Source organism: Panthera tigris, chromosome C1 (genome assembly GCF_018350195.1).
Source record: "Panthera tigris isolate Pti1 chromosome C1, P.tigris_Pti1_mat1.1, whole genome shotgun sequence".
NCBI lineage: Eukaryota > Metazoa > Chordata > Mammalia > Carnivora > Felidae > Panthera > Panthera tigris.
The window spans coordinates 154918306-154936881 of NC_056667.1; the positions used below are offsets into that span (position 1 = coordinate 154918306).

The 18576-nt window shown below is 36.9% G+C and overlaps 1 protein-coding gene across 2 annotated transcripts in view; it reads left to right on the forward strand.

The window, feature by feature from the left end:
• Window positions 1–18576, forward strand: part of XIRP2 (xin actin binding repeat containing 2) — a 317696-nt gene that overhangs the window by 288797 nt on the left and 10323 nt on the right. Inside the window, exons 5-8 of one of the 2 annotated variants that reach the window (XM_042997292.1) lie at window positions 6243–6353; window positions 6965–7037; window positions 7965–8095; window positions 8740–18046. In XM_042997292.1, coding sequence (XP_042853226.1) covers window positions 6243–6353; window positions 6965–7037; window positions 7965–8095; window positions 8740–18046 — 9622 coding nt within the window. The remainder of the gene's footprint in view (window positions 1–6242; window positions 6354–6964; window positions 7038–7964; window positions 8096–8739; window positions 18047–18576) is intronic. The other variant, XM_007074620.3, reaches the window with a different exon arrangement.

Consider the following 18576-nt stretch of genomic DNA (forward strand, 5'->3'; position numbering starts at 1 on the left):
CCTCTTTTATCATACTTTTGTGTTTATTTATATCCTAGTGCTTCTTTGGTTTTAAGATGCTTTATGTCTATGTTGATCTGAAATATTGTATATGTACATATATCTTTAACATACATCTACATAAAACTTCTAGAGGGCATCCTTTACAGTAAATTGAATGTTTATATGTATCCTGCTTTTTGAGTTTGTCAAATAAATACTGTTATTTATATAACAAATATGTTTGATGGCCCAGTTGAGAGTGTATCTTTTATATGTTCTTTTTATGAATCTTCAGCATTTTTGGAAACAGGAATATGGCCCTATAAATAATATTTTTGGAAAGAAGAGGCAGTCAGAGTTCTTGCAGTCAAAGCTGGCATTGCTTATTCAGAAACCTCTTTTTGAAGTCAAATATTTCTACTTTTAAGTGTTTTTTTATTTAAAAAGTTAGGTTTTGCTCTTGGTAGCTAAATAAGACAAAAGCATAATTATTTTCAGTGAAAAAAAGGTGAAATTAATTGAATGATAATACTTCTCCCAGATATTTGTGTAATAAAACTACATAATTCATGCACCTGTATATATTACAAACCTTGCCTCAAGAGAATTTCAAGCTGAGACTTTTTACTCTAATATATGAATATATTTTTATATATTGTACAGATACAGCGATGGATGGATAGATGATTGATAGACATTTAAGTACATTGAGATATAATTATAGAAACTTTTATTAAAACAATGCTGACAATGCCTAGCACAATGTGATGGAGATCATTGGTACTCAAGGGCTGTTAGTTGAATAAATGCATAGGTGAACCTATATAAAATCAAACATGCTTAGGGATGCAATGATTTCCAAGGAAAAAGTCACTACCTTATCTTAAAAGATTTTTTTAATATTTTGCATTAGGATAAAGTATTGTCTTTCATTGATCATAAATATCTCAGCTTGCTTTCTTCATGTCATAGTAATTCTGCTCAATGTATTCTGTTTCTAGATGATGCCTGACAACACTTCAATTTCATCAACACAGTGAATACTAATTCACTAAAAATAAATACATCCGTCCATACATACATACATACATACATACAAACTAGTCTATTTAGCACCATGAAGATCATTTTATAAAAAGGCTATCTGAGAATATATTTTCTGTTTTTAAAGGTTCTTTCCCTTTCTGTATGTTTGTTGCCTTTATGCATTCTTTGTTTTCTTGGTACAGGCTTCTCCTCCTAAGATGCCAAATACTCCTTATGGCATCACAGCACTGCCATGTTCATCCATAAATGTTCGGATCACTTGCAGTGTTACCAAGGGGCCTCTTTCTGAGAACACTTTGTAAAGTGATTGACATGTTATTGTTATACACATCAGCTTCAGTAATTCCACCAATTATGAAATGTTCAGTATCAAAGACTGTCAGCCAAAATACTAAAAAATAAAATCAGAGGATTATGTGGAAAAAGTTTAGAATCTCAATTTTTAAACTAGATTTAAAATTATAAAATTTTCACACTCTTGGAAAAAAATATGACTATTTGCCTATGCACTTACTCCTTGATATTTCAGGGCAAGGGGGGAGGGATCATCTACTGTCTGCTCAACAGTTGATTGTCTGCTAAACATTGAGATTCGAGGATACAGGGGTTTAGTTAAAGGAGAGATTCATATTATAAAATAATGGCTATAAAATGTGATAGGCAGATAATAAAGATATCTACAGAGAGGATGGAAATACAACAAAAAAAAGAAGCAGGAATACGTAACTCTCTGTAGAAGTTTTCAAACAGAAAATAATTTTTGAGTCGTGATTTCAAAACTGTATAGTGAATGTAGAAAAGCCTGAACCTGAAGCTCAAACCCTAGGGAAATCAAATTTTATATTGTAAATTTTTAAAGCAAATTTTTATAAAAAAAAGAAAAACTCATGGCAGAAGAAACACATCTGAATTTGAATATATCCAAATCTAGAGAAACAAAATATATCAACTAGAAATTGTTATGCTCATCACTTAAAAGGAAGAACTGATTATTCTTTCAAACCTTGAATCCATTGACATTTTTGCTAACATAAATAGCACATTTTTGGTATTATGTCTGTTTGACAAAGATACAAATAGCATTAAAACATCATAACTATTTCTAGATTTATTAAAAATGAGATTAGTGGTGGGTAAAATAGCTAAATTATTGGCATTGAGCATGAACTTTTTTTCCCCACCATAGTGAGGCAGTTACTATGCACTATTCTGCCAAACTTTCATCACATTTTGTTTTATTGAGTATACTCCTAAAAGTCACAATAATAATGAGTCACCATAAAAAAGTTGGTCCTACTCTTTCTTTACTCATTGCGCTAGAATGAGTTTGAATTTTTAAATCTTTTTAAATGTGTATTTATTTTTGAGAGAGGGAGCACAGCAGGGGAGGGGCAGAGAGACAGGGAGACAGAACCTGAAGCAGCCTCTAGGCTCTGAGCTGTCAGCACAGAGCCCAACATGCAACTCAAACCCATGAGCCATAAGATCATGACCTGAGCCGAAGTCAGAGGCTTAACTGCCTGAGCCACCCAGGCTCCTGAGTTTGAATTTTTATTGGTACAAATGTACGACATTTTTTCCTATAATGATAGTAAGTTGGGTAGGCAGGATGTGATGTCTTTCCTGTGCTGGAGAAATCTCCTTAGAAGAAGTATATATATCAAGGGTAGCTTTTTGTAAGATACTTGTCTAATATGTGAGCCAACATCAGATTGGTATGAGCTATGCAAACATCATATTATTTTGTGGTTGTGCCACATTCTCTTCTTTAGATTCCAGTATTAGAAGACATGTATCATTCCTTTTTCTATAAATGGAGGGATGAAATGAAAAAAAAATTAAGTGTAATTTAGTGACTTACCCAATATTATGACATACCCAGTAGAGGAGGGAGTTAGTACAAAGTCCCCATTTCTGATTCCTGGTTAATCCATCTGTGAACAACTGCATTTTTGTCTCTTGCAGCCTGAGCTATATTTGAATTTAATATTCAGGAACAAATTTTATTAATTGTTTTGTGTGAATTTATGTATGGTGTTCTTGCCAGAATTCTTTATTACACTTTATTTGTGTAATTTGATTTCTCCTGAGCATCATGATGACCCATCATTTTACCTAACCCTGTACTTTGTAGACACAGCAACTGAGAAGAATGGAAGGCATATTTAAAAGCCAAACTTAACTAGCTGCAAAATATGAAACACAGTAATGATAGAAATAAAATCTTGGCATATTTTAAGATAGATTGGATATAAATTATAGCAACCTGGGGGCAGTAAAATTGATATATGGACAGTAACATACCAAACTAATGTAGCAATTACAGTTCTATTTAGTAATAGCACATAAGTAGAAACTTCCAGCTCTAAACAAAATTTATGTACCCTTGTACTCTTTATGTTGTGTCATCTCCTACAAGAAAACATACTTAGATATGATAGGCATGGATTGTTTTTACTCAAGTAGATACACATTAAGTATAAAGTGCCCAGAAAATGGTAACTTTAAAAATATTTCAAAATTACATTTATTTACTGTTTTTTACTCCCAGTGCTTGCATTTGTCTTAACATACAGATTCAAATCACCAACTCTACTCATTCAACCTGATGATTAGCAGCAAGTATAAGAAGCTAAAATTTCTATAGGTTCCAGGCAGGGTTGTCGTTGTTGTTGTTGTTGTTGTTGTTGTTGTTGTTGTTCTTGTTCTTGTTCTTGTTTTAATGTCAACTTGGTGTCACTTATTAGTGAATAATGTGAACAGTGACCAACTCAAAAGTACATGTCCCAACTAAAAAGGTTGACCACTACTTACTTTGTTCCAGCAAGTAACTCCCATGTTGAAATGTGAACCCAGTGTTGCTGGATCTTCAAAGTTTTCAAAAGCAGGCAGAAATTTTGATTTTTGTAGGTATTAACTAATTCCAATTTTAAAACACCAATAAGCATGTCTCTGGTCCGTAGCTTCTCACCTGGAACTAAGCAGAGACATGATTCTATAGTAATGGATCATGGTGCCCTTCAGTAAGGATCTTGGTACTGTTCAGGTTCCCACTGTCCTTTGCTTTTTCATTGTCTGTTTAATCTGTATCATAAGAAAGCCATAGAATATTTCCTTTAGGGGCACCTGGATGGCTCAGTTGGCTAAGCGTCCAACTTCAGCTCAGGTCATAATCTTGCAGTTTGTGAGTTCAAGCCCCACATTGGGCTCTGCATTGACAGTGAAGTGCATGCTTGGGATTCTCTATCTCCCCCTATCCTGCTTTCTCTCTCTCTCCCTCCCTCTCTCAAAATAAATCAATAAACTTAAAAAAAAAAAGAATATTTCCATTATATCTTCATAGATGGAAACGCTTGTCACAGTTGTAAACAATGATCATGAAAAGACCATGCATTTTTTCTCTTTGCAGCCTTCAATGATTGTTATTGTTCCCTACAGCCCAGTGTTATTGATCTCCTTAAATAAAACTTAATTATGCAAAGCTTCCTATTAAATCAAATTTTGATTATTTGAACTTAAAGGAAAGGATATGGATCATTTATTTTCTATACTCCCTCTTGAGAAAGTAAAGTACATGATTTGTTTGTTGTTCCATCTCATTTCTAGGACATTCTCTGGCAAATAGAGTGTTGAATGAAATCAATTTGTTAATAGAATTTTGTGATTTTAGTCATTCATTCATTAAGTAAACTTTCCTTAAGAATATCCAAACTTTTTTTCTTAATTCTCCTTCCTAGAAAAGTAAAATAAGATTGGATCATGCTATGCATCTCTAGGCAGATGTCTGATTGCTGCTTTGTTAATCAGAACGTTTACCCTGTATACCAAATACCCTTAGAGGGAAAAAGTCCACTAGCAAAAAAACAAAAACAAAAGAAACAAGTTAAGTTCTCATTAATTATAAACTTATTTTTAGTCTAAAGGATTAGAATTTGACTGCTCAAAACTATTTAACTTTGTGTAAAAAAAATTAGTGCTCATATTTGATGAATAATAATGGACCTTGGCTCACCTATTTTCTACAAAGACAAATTTTTAAAAATTAGACCTCAAAAACAGTATTTGATGGTCATGTAGATATCAAGATAAAAGTGAACTTCCAACTTCAAACAAGTTCAAATTCATGTGTTCTTAGAATCTCTTCATATCCTTATTTTTTGAAGTTAAGATTTTTAGCAATATGCCAAATGACTCATCATGTCAATCAATCAATCATATACTTATGTCAGATCACATTCTATAGTAACAACAGGGCTGGATCACCAAAATTAATAGGAGCATCAAAGTATCCGATTCAGCCAGGGTCACCTGTGATAACTTAACCAAAATCAAAAATTGCCCCATGCATGGAGAGAGACATACATGCTAGCATAATATGGTCTGTTTATGTTGGTTACATTTAATGGTTATATTCTTCATTTGAACTCTGGATGTGTCATCAAACTAGATGACAAACTTGGAGACTAGAATGCCTTTCTGTAAAAAGTTTGGCTGAAAAGTCTTTCTGAAAAGTTGGCTGATAAACAACAAAATACATTTGTTTTCCATAAGGATTTGCATTTTCGTTTTGAGGTTCATCTTTCTCATATTATAGCTTACTAAGGGTAGTAAGCAGAATAATGGCTCTTGAAGATACCCATGTCCTAATCTGCAGAATCTGTGAATATATTAAGTTACATGGCAAAGGAGAATTAAGCTTGCAAATAAAATTACAGCTGCTAATCAGCTGACCTTTTGACAGGGAGAGAGTCCTGGATTACCCAAATTGGCTCAATGTAATCACAAGGTGGAACAGGGGATTGGAAGAGAGAATCAGGAATGAAAGTGTGAGAAACCCTGAGCCTGATAGAGCAACAGGGCCGTGAGCCAAGGAAAATAAGCACGCTATCTAAAACTGCAAAAGGCAGGGGAATAGATTCTCCCCTAGAGCCTGCAGAAAGGAATGCATACTTTCTAACTCCTGTCACCACCCCCAGTGATATCCATTCAGGGATTTCTGACCTATAGAACTGTAAAATATATTAAGTTTGTGCCGTTATAAACCAATCACTAAGTTTGTAATAATTTGTAACAGTAGCCAAGAAAACTAATACACTGAGGAACTTTAATTTTTTTCGGAAGACTGTCACTAAAATTGCATCAATAAAAAAAAAAGTTAACATTTTCAAACTTTTATTAAAACATGGTGTATTTCTTCATTCATTTCCTTTCAGGAGATGATCCACAGCAGCCAAGTGGACATTTCAAGAAGCAGCCAGGAAATGGAAAGAAATGAACAAGCAGCCTCCAAAGCACACAAAAGTGACGTTCTTGAAACAGAAATGGTAACTACTTAGAAACACAATACTTTCCCATTTCCAAAACTGTGTGGAAATTCTAACCTCATTGTAAACAATTGCTTTTAATGTCCTTTATGTATTTAATACCAATATACATCAGCATCTATTTCCCCATTTTGGCACTGATGTTCTTTGAAAAATAAAATGATCATGCTAAAATTTTAAGTGCACTTTAGTTGTTAATTTATACATGTTCTGTTATACCATGAGCCCATGCATTAAAACAAGGGATAGAGGGGCACCTGGGTAGTTCAGTTGGTTAAGCATCTGACTCTTGATTTTGGCTCAAGATTTGACTCTTGATTTTGGCTCCCAGGATCATGGGGTCATGCTGAATGTGACCCTGCTTAAGATATTCTCTCTCTCTCTCTCTCTCTCTCTCTCTCTCTCTCCTCTGTCCCTCCCCCCTGCTTGCTCTCTCTCCCTCTCTCTCAAATTAAAAATTAATTAATTAAGGGATAGAAGTTTAGTTAGCATCTCTCAAAGTGCACCGACTCTTGAATGAAAATCACTGTGAAATGAAGAATATATATGCAGTACTAAAATAACTGACTTCTTAAAAACATTTATTTATTTAAAATTATCTTTAAACACAGGCCTCTCATCTTGAAAAGCACACTGAAGAAATAAACCAAGCTTCTCAGTTCCATCAATGTGTTCAAGAAACAGGTGAGAATCTGGTATTATTTGACCCCAGTATGCCTTTCTCCTACTCATGTGTCTGGGTTTGAATGGAGGACTTCCAAAGCATAATCCCTCCCACTAAGTACATTTAATAACTATGACTCACAGTCCCAAAGGAGACAAAGTAGTATTTCTATACATAATTAGGTTCTGCCTATGGTAACAGATGCAATAAGCTTCTAAAATAGTTCACTGCCCATCAGTCTTATGAATTCATCCTAACAGCCTAGAAGGTGATACGCCAGTCATCTCTGAATTGCTTTTTGCCTCGGGCACCTACAGTAAAACTTAATGTTTATCAAGTTCCCTAAGAACAGAAATGTTATCTAAATTGTATTACTTTTAATAACAGATTTTAACACTTCTAAATTCAGTTTTCAACCTACATACATGAAATTAAACTATAGACAAATCTGTACGAGTTTGCATAAGACAGGTACAGGCTGTCTTGCCCATAAAAGGGGAATGAGAAGTTTTGTTGCCTTGAAGAGCTAAAAGGGAAGATTTAAGCCAATTGTGACCCAATCATTACTTGAGTCTGTCTGTATTTTGGCTTTATTTTGGTTTTGCAAAGGAAGCAGGTATTCCTTTTCTGTCCTTCTTGTGTGCTTTTCTTGTTTTATAACTTATATTATTTTTTCCTAACCATGAAAGTAAAACATGCTTGTAGAAAACTTGAAAAATATATACAATTAAAATAACAGTTCCTTCAATTACGACTTCTCGTCTAGAGATAACCACCACCATTGTTCTCCCTATATTTCTTGACACTAACTTACATAATGAAATGGTGCCATATGCATATATTTGTACCTTGAACCTTTTCATTTAACATATATTGTGAGAAGCTTCCTTCTCAAACATCATGTTTATTAGTTACATAACATCCCTGGTATTCTTTTCTGTTTGCAGTCATTGATACACCTGAGGATGAAGAGATTCCAAAGGTTTCAACAAAGTTTTTAAAAGAGCAATTTGAAAAGTCTGCCCAGGAAAAGGTCCTTTATTCTGAGAAAGAGATGACCCCAGCCAAGCAGATTAAGGTAAAACAATATCGCTATATGGAAACATATTAAGTGTAAAACCAGATGTAAATGCATAGCATTTTCAAATTATTGAATGTTTTATGTGGTTTTTCAACTAAATCTGGAGCCATTACTTTTTCCCCCCATAAGGAGAATATTATTCTACATGAGAAAAGCAGTAGAGTTAAAACTTTTCTCACTAAAAAAAAATAGGGAAGAAAAAATTATATATGCTCTAAAGTTTAATAACTAGCATTAGATAAAATAATAAAGTCAATTTTAAATGTCAGATACTCTGCTTAAAATTCCAAGGAAAACAAAATAATTCTCAAAAGTACTTTAAGACTTTTACTGTTATCCCTCCAGATTACTCAGCACAGTATATTAAGTAAAGGAGGAAGAAAAATCAAGATTATGTGTAAATGTTAAAATACTGACTTGTTGATATATTGAATGGGGAATAGAACCCTAAAAGCACAAATGAATTATAGGAAAGATAGTAACAAAACTGAATATTGCTTCTAAGTAGGTCTTTAAAAAGAGTCTGTCTTCTGCTATTTCCAAAGGAGATATCATAGCAGGTGGACAGGTAAGGGACAGTGCCTAGGAAATCTTCACCACTACACCCATTTTTATAAGATTTGACTTTCTTTCCCTTCAAGATTGAAAGTGAATATGAAGAGAGTTTAAAACCATCATCAGTTGTGGGTCCCTCTTCTACTTCTTGCACTTCGACCAGCCAGAGGAAGGAAACATCAACCACAAAACATGGCACCCACAGTGCCACTTCCTCAACTCTAGCACAAGTTAATGCCACTCCTACGGGAAAGACAGAAGAATTTCCTCCTCCCCCACCTGAAATATTTCAAGCTCCAATAGATGCGACAGCATTTTCCCAGTCCCCTGAATTCCCCAACCCTCCTAGAACACCACCAGTACCCAAAGAATTATATTCTAAGCAAAGAAATTTGTACGAATTAAACCGTTTATATAAACACATCCATCCTGAGTTAAGAAAAAACTTAGAAAAACATTATATCAGTGAGGTTTCTGAAATTGTCTCTAGTCAAGTGAACCCAGGGAGCTCAGTTTTAGCAGATGTGCAACAAGCCCGGTATGTTTTTGAAAATACAAATGACAGTTCTCAAAAAGCTCTGAACTCAGAAAGAGAACACTTGGAGTGGGATGAAATTCTGAAGGGGGAGGTGCAGTCCATGAGATGGATCTTTGAGAATCAGCCATTAGATTCCATCAACAACGGCTCTCCAGATGAAGATAACATCAACGGGGGCATTGCTGATCAAGAAATCATTGCTGGTGGTGATGTGAAATATACAACATGGATGTTTGAAACCCAACCCATAGATGCACTGGGTGATCATTCCTCTGGCATGGAAGAAAATGCTGAGAAAATTCCTGAACTAGCCAGAGGAGATGTCCGCGCAGCCCGGTGGATGTTTGAAACAAAGCCATTAGACTCAATGAATAAAATGCACCAAGGTCAAGAAGAATCAGTGGTAACCACCATAAAGGACATCACCGGTGGGGATGTCAAGACTGTGAGGTATATGTTTGAAACTCAACATCTGGATCAGCTTGGACAGCTTCATTCAGTGGATGAAGTTCACCTTCTGCAACTCAGGTCTGAACTCAAAGAGATTAAAGGAAATGTGAAGAGAAGTATAAAATGTTTTGAAACTCAACCATTATATGTTATTAGGGACGGTTTAGGTCAAATGCTAGAAATTAAAACTGTTCACAGAGAAGATGTTGAAAAGGGAGATGTGAGAACAGCACGTTGGATGTTTGAAACACAGCCCTTGGACACAATTAACAAGGATATCACAGAAATTAAAGTTGTCCGAGGAATATCCATGGAAGAAAATGTCAAAGGTGGGGTGAGTAGGGCAAAGTGGTTATTTGAAACTCAACCTTTGGAGAAAATCAAAGAAGACTCAGAAGAGGTCATCATTGAAAAGGAAACAATAATAGGTACAGATGTCTCCAGAAAGTGTTGGATGTTTGAAACACAGCCATTAGACATTCTAAAAGAAGTTTCTGATGCAGATCCTCTAAGATCTGAAGAGATAATAGGGGGTGATGTACAAACTACTAAGCATCTATTTGAAACACTTCCAATAGAGGCTTTAAAAGATAGCCCTGATGTAGGAAAACTTCAAAAAATTACTGCCTCTGAAGAAGAAAAGGGGGATGTTAGACACCAAAAATGGGTTTTCGAAACCCAACCTCTGGAAGACATTAGAGAAGATAAAAAAGAGTACATACGAACAGTGAAACTTGAAGAAGTTGACAGAGGTGATGTAAAGAATTACACACATATCTTTGAATCGAACAATTTAATTAAATTTGATGCATCACATAAAATACAGGTGGAAGGAGTCACGAGAGGTGCTGTAGAGTTAAATAAATCACTCTTTGAAACAACACCACTATATGCCATTCAAGATCACCTTGGAAAATATCATCAAGTAAAGACAGTCCAACAAGAAGAAATCCTAAGAGGTGATGTACGGAGTTGTAGGTGGCTCTTTGAAACAAGGCCCATTGACCAGTTTGATGAAAGCATTCATAAATTCCAGATAATTAGAGGAATATCTGCTCAAGAAATACAGACTGGAAATGTGAAGTCTGCTAAGTGGCTATTTGAAACTCAACCTCTTGATTCAATTAAATATTTTAGTAATATGGAAGAAGTAGAAAGTAAAACTGAACAAGCTACAGATATTGTTAAAGGGGATGTCAAAACTTGTAGATGGCTTTTTGAAACCCAACCAATGGAGTCTCTTTATGAAAAAGTTTCATTAATGAGTGACTGTGAAGAAATTCGTAAAGGAGATGTCAAAGCCTGCACTTGGCTCTTTGAAACTAAGCCTCTTGATACCATAAAAGATGACTCTGAAGCAACAGTCAAATTGCAAACTGTAAAACAGGAGGAGATCCAAGGTGGGGATGTTCGTACAGCATGTTTTCTTTTTGAGACAGAAAATTTGGACAGCATACAAGGAGAAGAAGGAAAAGAAATCAAGGCCATGGAAATGGATATCCAAGCCGGAGATGTCTCCAGCATGAGGCATAAGTTTGAAAATCAGTCCTTAGATTCTATAAGTTCCAGTTCAGAGGAAGTTTTGAAAAAGATCAAAGCCCTAAAGACTGAAGATATTCAGAAAGGCAATGTTTTAAATTGTAGGTGGCTTTTTGAAAACCAGCCAATTGATATGATAAAAGAGAGCCAAGAAGGTGATGAATTAGTTAAGACAGTGACAGACATACAAGGTGGGGATGTAAGGAAGGGGTGTTTTATTTTTGAGACTTTTTCTTTAGATGAGATTAAAGAAGAATCTGACTGTATCAGTACCAAGAAAACAATTGCTGAAGAAGTAATAAAGGGTGACGTAAAAAGCTATAGAATGCTCTTTGAAACCCAGCCACTCTATGCAATTCAAGACCGTGAAGGGTATTATCATGAAGTGACAACAGTTAAAAAGGAAGAGGTGATTCATGGAGATGTACGAGGAACGAGGTGGCTTTTTGAAACAAAACCATTAGACTCAATTAATCAGTCAAAGACTGTGTATGTTATTAAATCTGTCACACAAGAAGACATTCAGAAGGGAGATGTTAGTTCTGTCAGATACAGATTTGAAACCCAGCCATTGGATCAGATTTCAGAAGAATCACGTGATACCGTGTCCACTGTAGACTATATTCAAGGTGGAGATGTAAAAACAAGTAAACAACTTTTTGAATCTGAAAATTTTGATAAGAATACATATATAAGAACAGTAAGTGTCAATGAAATACAAAAGGGCAATGTTAAAACATCTACTTGGCTGTTTGAGACGCACACTATAGATGAACTGAGAGGAGAAGGGTCAGAATACGAAAATATCAAAACCGTCACCCAGGAAGATATACAGAAAGGTGATGTTAAGCAGGCAGTATGGCTTTTTGAAAATCAGACTTTGGACTCTATTAAGGAAGCAGATGAAAGCACCACAAAAATCATCAAGGAAGAAATCCCTCCTTCTGATGTCAAAACAACTACATGGCTCTTTGAAACTACACCCCTTCATGAATTTAATGAAAGTAGGGTAGAGAAGGTAGAAATTATTGGCAAGAGCATTAAGGAAACGTTGGAAGAACTCTATTCTCAAAAAGTTATTGAGGCTCCTGGAATCATCATTGAAGCTGATGAAGTTGGGGATGTTCGAATGGCAAAATACAAGCTAATGAATCAAGCCTCTCCTGAGATACAGAAAGAAGAAATTATTAGGGTTGATCTCAGAAATATAATGGTGAACCTACTCTCCAAACGAGACTGTACAAAAAGGGAGATTTTGGTTAGTGAAGAAGAAAAGGGAAATGTTAATTTGACCAAAACTCAATTATTAAACAGATCAACAGAATTTCATGCTGAAAAAGAAGAAATAGTGAGTGGTGATGTACAACAAGCAATAAAAAACCTGTTCTCTGAGGAAAGATCTGTAAAGAAAGGCATTTTAATTCAAGAAGATGAAAAAGGAGATATTAACATGACTATCTATTGTCTTCTTCATGAAAACACTGGTGACACAATTGAGCGTGAAGAAGTAATAGGGGGTGATGTGAAACGTACCATTCATAGTTTGCTATCTTCCATATCAAACAATAAAATATCTGAAAGGGCTAAAATTGATGCCTCTGAGAGGGGAAATGTTCAGTTTTTCACAACATGCATAGAAATTGGAGCTTTGGATTATCTTAAGCAACTCCAGACAGGGTCAAATGAAACACTAACAGCTGGGAAACAAGAAAGAGAGGAAGAAATAATTGGTGGTGATGTGGAGGGCACAAAACTGTTACTGAAGAAAAGGCAATCTCGGGTTGAACGTACTATTAACGAAACTGACATCATCCCAGGAGATGTGCAGAATACAGTTAAGGTTTTTATGACAGAGCCTCAGACTACATTTTGCAAGACACCCAAAGAAGAAATTATAAAAGGTGATTTGAAATCAACCCTAAATTCCCTCAACCAGGCCATAAGTCAGAAAACAGTAGCTAAAACAGAAGAAATTATAAAAAGTGACATGCTGGCCACATTCAAGTCACTTAAGGAATCAAGCCACCAATGGAAAGAATCTAAACAACCCAATGCCATCCCTGATGATATTGAGAAAGCTATTGAATGCCTTGAAAAGACTGCAAACACAAGGACAGAAATCCTGAAAAAGGAGCTTATCCGAGATGACCTTGAAATGTCATTAAGGAATCTGAAAAAAGCACAGAGAGCTTTTAAAGAGGTGGATAAGAAAAGTGTAATGAAAGAAGATGTGAAGGCGGTGATGGTAGGTTCTTCAGAAGAGCAGAAAACAAAGATTCATCAGGTGGCTGAACAGAGGGACAAAAAAAGTGTTCTTCAGCCAAGACCAGGACCTTTTGAACCAGCATCCAGGTGGCAAGGGGGAACAGATACTCCCAATCAAACTACAGGCAAATCTTGTCATGGGAATTTAATAGAAGAAAGAACTGAACTTAATCTTCCAAAAGCCCCAAAAGGCACCATAAAGATTGTCATAGATCGTGAACAAAACAACGATGCTCTTGAGAAAAACCTTAGAAGACTATCTAATTCACACCACAAAGCTAGTAAAAATGTGTTGGAATCAGGGGACAAAATGGGTGTCTGGATGGATACCACAGCAGAGCAGCATTTTGGTGATGAACATATGAGCAGACAATTGACTTCAACTGTGTCAGCTCAGGCAAATCTAAAAACTAAGGAATCAGAGACAGTGAGAGAACAGAAGAAGGATGCGGTCTTTACCCAATCTGTTGATAAAACAATTGGAAGGCAACAGACTCAAACTTGCGAACTGAGAAATGACCACCAGAAGATTGAGTCTTTCTCTGTAAAGAGTCCAAAAAATACCAAACAGACTAAAATATCAACAGATAAACAAAGCCCTAAGCCCAGTCCAACCCAGAGTCTAGTCAACAAGACAGTTGTGGAAACTTGCGAAGTTTCAGAGGACTTTCAGAAGCAAACTTCGTTAAAGCAAGAAATACAATGTTCTAGTAAAGGTATAAGGAAGAAGAACATGAACCCTCAGCCAATTTTGCCTATAGATCAAGACATATCAAATACAACAGAAGTAAAAGTCTCCCCAGAAAGCCACAGTAAATTTAAGGCAAGTGACAAAAAGCAGGCTGATGTTCATCTGAAGAGTCAGGACTTTCTAATGAGGACAAATACTTCCACAGACTTAAAAAGGGCAATGGAAATGTCCTTTAATTCAATCAGCTTTAACCCTGAAAATAATTTAAAAGAAAGTGAGTGTTCTCTTCCACCTCCATCTCCACCTCCTGCTCCACCTTCCAATGCATCGTCCGAAATTGAATTTCCTCTTCCTCCTCCACCTCCTTTAATGATGTTGCCTGAAAAAAACGTTTTTCCTCCCTCACTGTCCACAGAGATGATAAAGGCTGAATTTGAAAGTTTCCCAGGCCTCCCTCTTCCTCCACCACCAGAAGATGAGAAATCTGAATGTCTGTCAATGTTTCCGCCACCTCCCCCTCCTCCAACCCCATCTCTTAAACCATCGCATCTCCTTCCCTCCTCTGTTCAAGAAAAGCGAAGTGGAGCAATCATACAATATTCCCAAGAAGAAGCCTCAAGTTCGCAGCAAACTCATTCTCAGGCTAAAGTCCTAACAGGAAAATCGGGAGTAATTTTGCCACCTCCCACATTCCCCAAACCCAAATTTTTCAAACAGATGGAAGATAAAAAGAATCATGGTTCCCCAAGAGGTGAATTGGAAAATTCCCCACCAGATATGGAATGTAAAGCCACTTCCTTGAAGGATCAGAAAAAAGTAATAATGGTGACTAGCAGTGAACACACAGAAATGAAGCAGAAGTTATCTAGGAATCTTGATGAAAGCAAACAATTATCTATGGACTCTAAAAGATCTCTCTCACAGACAGTTCCAGAAACTTCACAACCCAAGGGAAACACAATAGCACCTCTGGTAAAATCGCATTCATTCTCAGCAGGCTCAGGACAACAAAGTCCAAAACCTTATATGAGAAAATTTAAGACACCTTTAATGATTGCTGAAGAAAAGTATAGACAACAAAGAGAAGAGCTTGAAAAACAGAAACATGAGAGTTCTTGCTACAAGATAGTCAAAACAGAAAGCCCAAATCAAAATATGTCAGAGCTGAAAAAGGAAGTGCTGTTACAAAAAACAAATGAGGTGTTTCCCCTACCCGGAATGGACTCTCAAAGTCATTCTCAAGTACTAGGAGTGGGCGCGGATAACCCCCCTTCCACAACACCAGCGGTGACGGTTGCTGCCAAGGGGCGCCAACGTACTCTACCAGCCTCAGAAGACAAAGATACCATGGAAAAGGAAGTTTTACAGAGCTCGAGGGACACGCTACAATCTATATCAGCTTGTGAAATTAAACAGAGTCACCAGGAATGTAAGACACAACAAGCACAACAGAAGTATGTGGAGGAGCAGTTGCACTTGCCCCAAAGAAAACCAGTTTCCCCAAGTTTCACAGTTAAGAGTACCAAGCTTCCAACTGCAGATCACAAATTAAATGAAACAGACCACATCTATGAAAGCCATAAAAAGCAATCTGAAGTTGATGTTCAAACCATTAGCAAACGACAGTACCAGAAAACTGAGAAAACTGAAGCAAGCACTGAATATAGTAATAAGCAATCTGTAGCTGAAAAATATTGTCAATTACCTAAGAAGGAGAAAAGAGTAACAATCAAATTGCCTACAGAACCCACAGGGAAAAGCCATGAAAATAAACTCAATATAGTTCATGAGAAGCAAAGAGAATATAGAGAATCTGAGGGCGGGAAACTTCCAGGAAACGAAAGAACAAATCAGGAAGCATCAATGACTGGTCCAAAGGAAGAGAGACTAACAGTTGAAAGAAAACAAGAACATTTGAATAAATCGGCACAGAAGGTAGTCAAGCAAGAGGTTACTGATGTACATCTTGATTCACAGACACAGAATTTTCAGCAAACACAAATACAGACTTCTGAAAGTCAAGTTGAACATAAAAAATTGCCCGAGCCGTATAATAAGCTGCAGGAAGAAAAATGTCTTGGAGTCAAGGGCATACAACAGAAACAAGTCTTTTCTAATACTAAAGATTCAAGGCAAGAGATTACACAGAACAAATCTTTATTTTCCTCTGTGAAAGAATCCCAGCAGGATGATGGAAAATGTGCTATAAATATATTGGAATTCTTGAGAAAACGTGAAGAACTACAACAGATTTTGTCTAGGGTAAAACAGTTTGAAGCAGAGCCAGATAAAAATGGCCTTAAAACATTTCAGACACTGTTAAATATTATTCCAGTATGGCTATTAGGTGAAGAAAAAAGACAATATGGAGTTTGCATTGCTATGGAAAATAACATAGAAAAAATCAAAGAAGAAATAACGCATATTAAAACTCAAGCAGAGGAAATGCTTATGTCCTGTGAGGATATAATTCAAACAGCCGTGATATCCTCCAAAGCAGGAAAGCAGAGGCATAAACCCACCAGCCTTAACGAAACGTTACCTAAAATGCCTAATGTTAGTGAACAGCAAGAAAACACGATTGTAGAAAAAACAGAACACTGCCAAGTAGCAACTCACCATGAAGCAACTGCTCACAATCATGTGAAAACCCATCAGGAAATTAAATTAGATAATAGCAAGATCTCTCCTCCCTCCTTAAAAACACGCCCACCGTCACCAACTTTTATAACAATCGAGTCTACTGCCCGGCGAACGGAAACCTCTACTAAGGATGAGCTCTCTCAGTCCCCTAAAAAGGACAGTTTTGCTGAACCATCGCCAAGAACTCCCATGGCACAAACATCTAGAGTTGGCAGAGCAGATGCGTCCCCTCCTCCGCCCAGGAGTCGCTCTGAGCAGCTTGTCAAACTCAAAGACACCACTGCAAAGCTGTCCAGAGGGGGCGTCCCATGCACATCAGGAACCCCGGTTCCGATTGTGGAGAAAAGGTCTGAGATCATCGCGTCTCCTGCAACACTTCGTCGTCAAATTAAGATAGAAACCCGTGGTAGGGACTCTCCACCCACAATCACAATACCTATAAGTGTAAACCATGTAGATAGTGGTTCCTTCAGAGGATCCATGGAAGCTCAAGAGGAAGTTAGGCAAGTGGAGAAAAGGGCGACTTACTTTCACAAAGACGCTGGGAATTCCGCGCAGCGCCTCCTGCCGGACACTGAAAGTTTTGACGCGGTGGAAATCATCCGCAAGGTCGAAGGGCCCCGCCGCTCAGAGCACACGCAGAGGTTTGAAGCCGCCGACCAAACTGTCCAAATGGCTGAAAATTTCGTGAGTGACCATGAAAATGAAATAAACAGATGGTTCAGGGAATTTGAAGATGGCCCAGCTTTTGAAGCAAAGTCAAATAGAAGAGTTTATACCAATGGAGAAACAAACCATAATATTAAACAAGAAAGTCATTCGTTTTGTAAGGAGGAATTTGGATTAACATCTCTAGAAAATACGAGTTTTACAGGCTTTTCTTGCAACCGTCCTAGAGAGCTACAAGAAAAAATCTCTGTCAAGCAGCCCAGCGTCCGCTCTGAAACAAGGACGCTAAGTGAACATTTCTCAGGTGTGGATGCATTTGAGGGCCAAGTTGTTGGGTCGAGGATGACGGTCTCTTCATCACATAGCTCAGAAGCTGGCAAATCTGGCTTTGACTTCAAGCATGCCCCGCCAACCTATGAAGATGTCATCGCTGGCCATATTTTAGATATTTCTGATTCACCTAAAGAACTCAGGAGGAATTTTCAGAAGGCATGGCAGGAGAGTGAAAGCGTTTTCAAAAGCGTGGGCTGTGCAACCTCAGATGCTTCTGCCACTGAGATGAGAACCACCTTCCACGAGGACTCTGCATTTATCAGTGGTAAACGAGAGTGTGCAGAGTGTGAAGATTAACCCGCTTAAAAGCACACGTCCCATAGCTAGGATGGCTTGCAGTTAGAAGGGTGCTTGGCAATAACCAAAAACTAACAGCTTTCCCTGGTGGAGGATCTCCTTCTCTTTACAATGCTCGCTCGCTCTTACTGCTTTCTTTTCACAAAAGCATCTAACACAGGATTCATCTGCACTGTGTGAGAATAACAACATAGATTGATTGAGACGTGTATTTGTCAAGGTAAATAAGACGAGGTAGAACAGCAGATACAATCATTGTTGCTGTGATAGCATTGACAATTATATGTAACAGTGTATTTATTAAAAACGGTACACACATAGCACATTATTTATATTTTCATTAAAAGTTAGTATTTTATCCACTTGTTTAAGACAATATGAGGTAATATCTATTGGCCTACTATTGACATATTTTTAACTGCCAGATTTGAGTGGTGTTGTGTTTGAATTCAACACAGCCTGCTAATAACCCAAGAAACAATTTATACCCTTCATGTG